Source organism: Sinocyclocheilus anshuiensis, unplaced genomic scaffold (assembly GCF_001515605.1).
Source record: "Sinocyclocheilus anshuiensis isolate Anshui unplaced genomic scaffold, SAMN03320099.WGS_v1.1 scaffold343, whole genome shotgun sequence".
Classification (NCBI taxonomy): domain Eukaryota; kingdom Metazoa; phylum Chordata; class Actinopteri; order Cypriniformes; family Cyprinidae; genus Sinocyclocheilus; species Sinocyclocheilus anshuiensis.
This window is the reverse complement of record NW_015549598.1, coordinates 1,315,239-1,316,934: the sequence shown is the minus strand read 5'-3', so window position 1 is coordinate 1,316,934 and position 1,696 is coordinate 1,315,239. Positions and strand designations below refer to the sequence as shown.

At 40.3% G+C, this 1,696-nt stretch overlaps 1 protein-coding gene across 1 annotated transcript in view; it reads right to left on the bottom strand.

Annotated features, from left to right (window-relative positions):
* The window catches only part of LOC107658564 (nuclear receptor subfamily 2 group F member 1-B-like), a 4,246-nt gene extending 3,033 nt beyond the window's left edge, over positions 1-1,213 (bottom strand). The window contains exon 1 of the mRNA XM_016447152.1: positions 394-1,213. Coding sequence (XP_016302638.1) covers positions 394-799 — 406 coding nt within the window. The 5' untranslated portion in view covers positions 800-1,213. The remainder of the gene's footprint in view (positions 1-393) is intronic.
* Between the last annotated feature and the right edge of the window lie 483 nt (positions 1,214-1,696).

Below are 1,696 nucleotides of genomic sequence, written 5' to 3'. Positions count from 1 at the left end.
ATCTATCTATCTATCTATCTATCTATCTATCTATCTATCTAAAATAATAATTAATATAAAAGCTGTTCCTAATAACGTAACTTTTCCTGTTCAGTGGTTGAATGCAGACTAACTCAGTAGTCTTGCGTAAATATTTGCTTAGAAGTTGCTTTAGAAATAAGGTTATATTATTACATTCAGAATAATTGTATTGCTGTTGGCCTCGAGTTATACAGTATGCAAGCTATATAAAATGTATTAATGTTATGTTATATTAATTTTATAATATGAAAAAAAAACATTTTTTAAAAACCTCTTTTATATATAATCTCTTTCTTTCTTTTTCTTTTTCTTTTTTTTTTAAATGCAAGTTTATGTATAGGCTACAAATGACAAAATCCACTGCACACTCACCTTCGCGTCTCATGCCCACTTTCAGGCATTTCTTCAGGCGGCAGTACTGGCACTGGTTCCTGTGGTGCTGGTCCACCGGGCAGCTTCTGTTGGCACGGCACGTGTACGTTAAGTTCCGCCGAACGCTCCGCTTGAAGAAACTTTTGCATCCCTCACAGGTGAACTGTCCGTAGTGCTTCCCGCTGGATTTATCCCCGCAAACCACGCATTCAATGTGCTGCTGGTTCTGCGCTGAGTTCTGTCCTTTATCCTCCGCGGAAGGAAGTCCGGTGTTTGGAGAGTGCGCGGCTGCGCTCAGGCGGTGGTGATTGTGGTGGTCTCCCCCCGGTCCGCTCTGATCACCCAGAGATCCTGCCGGTGCCAGTTCCTCCTGCGGATCTCTCCACACGCTCACCACCATGGCCATGGCTGGACTGCGAACCTTTTACGCGTCTTCTCCAGAATTATTCAAGATGAAGAAGGCCGGTCGTGTTTTATCCATGCAGAAGAACCAATTGATATGGAAAGCGCATCGATGAGACTGGAGATATGTGTCCAACAAGATCAGACAGCCAGATTGGATATAAAACAATCACGCCGGAACTCCGTGCTGGTGGTGTCTTCTTGCGTAAAAGGGACAATCGGAAACCCCAAATGAATCAGATCCGATGAGAGCAAAGACGAGGCGTAGCGCAGCCTACTGTTGGCATGATTGACATGAGCATGAATGGAAGACTTCAACTTTAACTAAAAACAGGAGTATCCGTGAGAACAGAGCTGAACGGACTCAACTTTAACATGATGCTGATCCAAATGACCACACCTTCACTTGGTCTTACGCGCTTCAGTGGTGGTCCATTGAATGGTATGTATTATGGACCCCATCAGGTATTAAAGCACAGAAGTGGGCGGCTCCTTTAAGCACGGAAGCTCTGTTTGATTGGCCATTTAGCTCACATCCTTCCAAAGGCGGCTGGATGCAATTATGTGCTTCAAGTCACTTTTAGCAAACACTGAGACTTTTATGTATTTGTATTTCTTTCTCACATTGGATAAGAATAGGATTTAACATTTAACTATTCAAAAGGTAGGTTGTGCTTTTTATCTTTACCACTATCTTTATTGAATTCATTCTCCAATCTGATAATCAGTTTAGATCATTTATCATTTTTGCAATTGATTAGTACTGTAATTTAATCTAATGCTCACGAGTGTAGAAAAATAGAAGGACTGCCACCTAGTGTGAAAATAAAAAAAAAGTTATATTAAAGTCCAGTTCTTTAATATATAATATAATATAATATAATACATATATATATATATA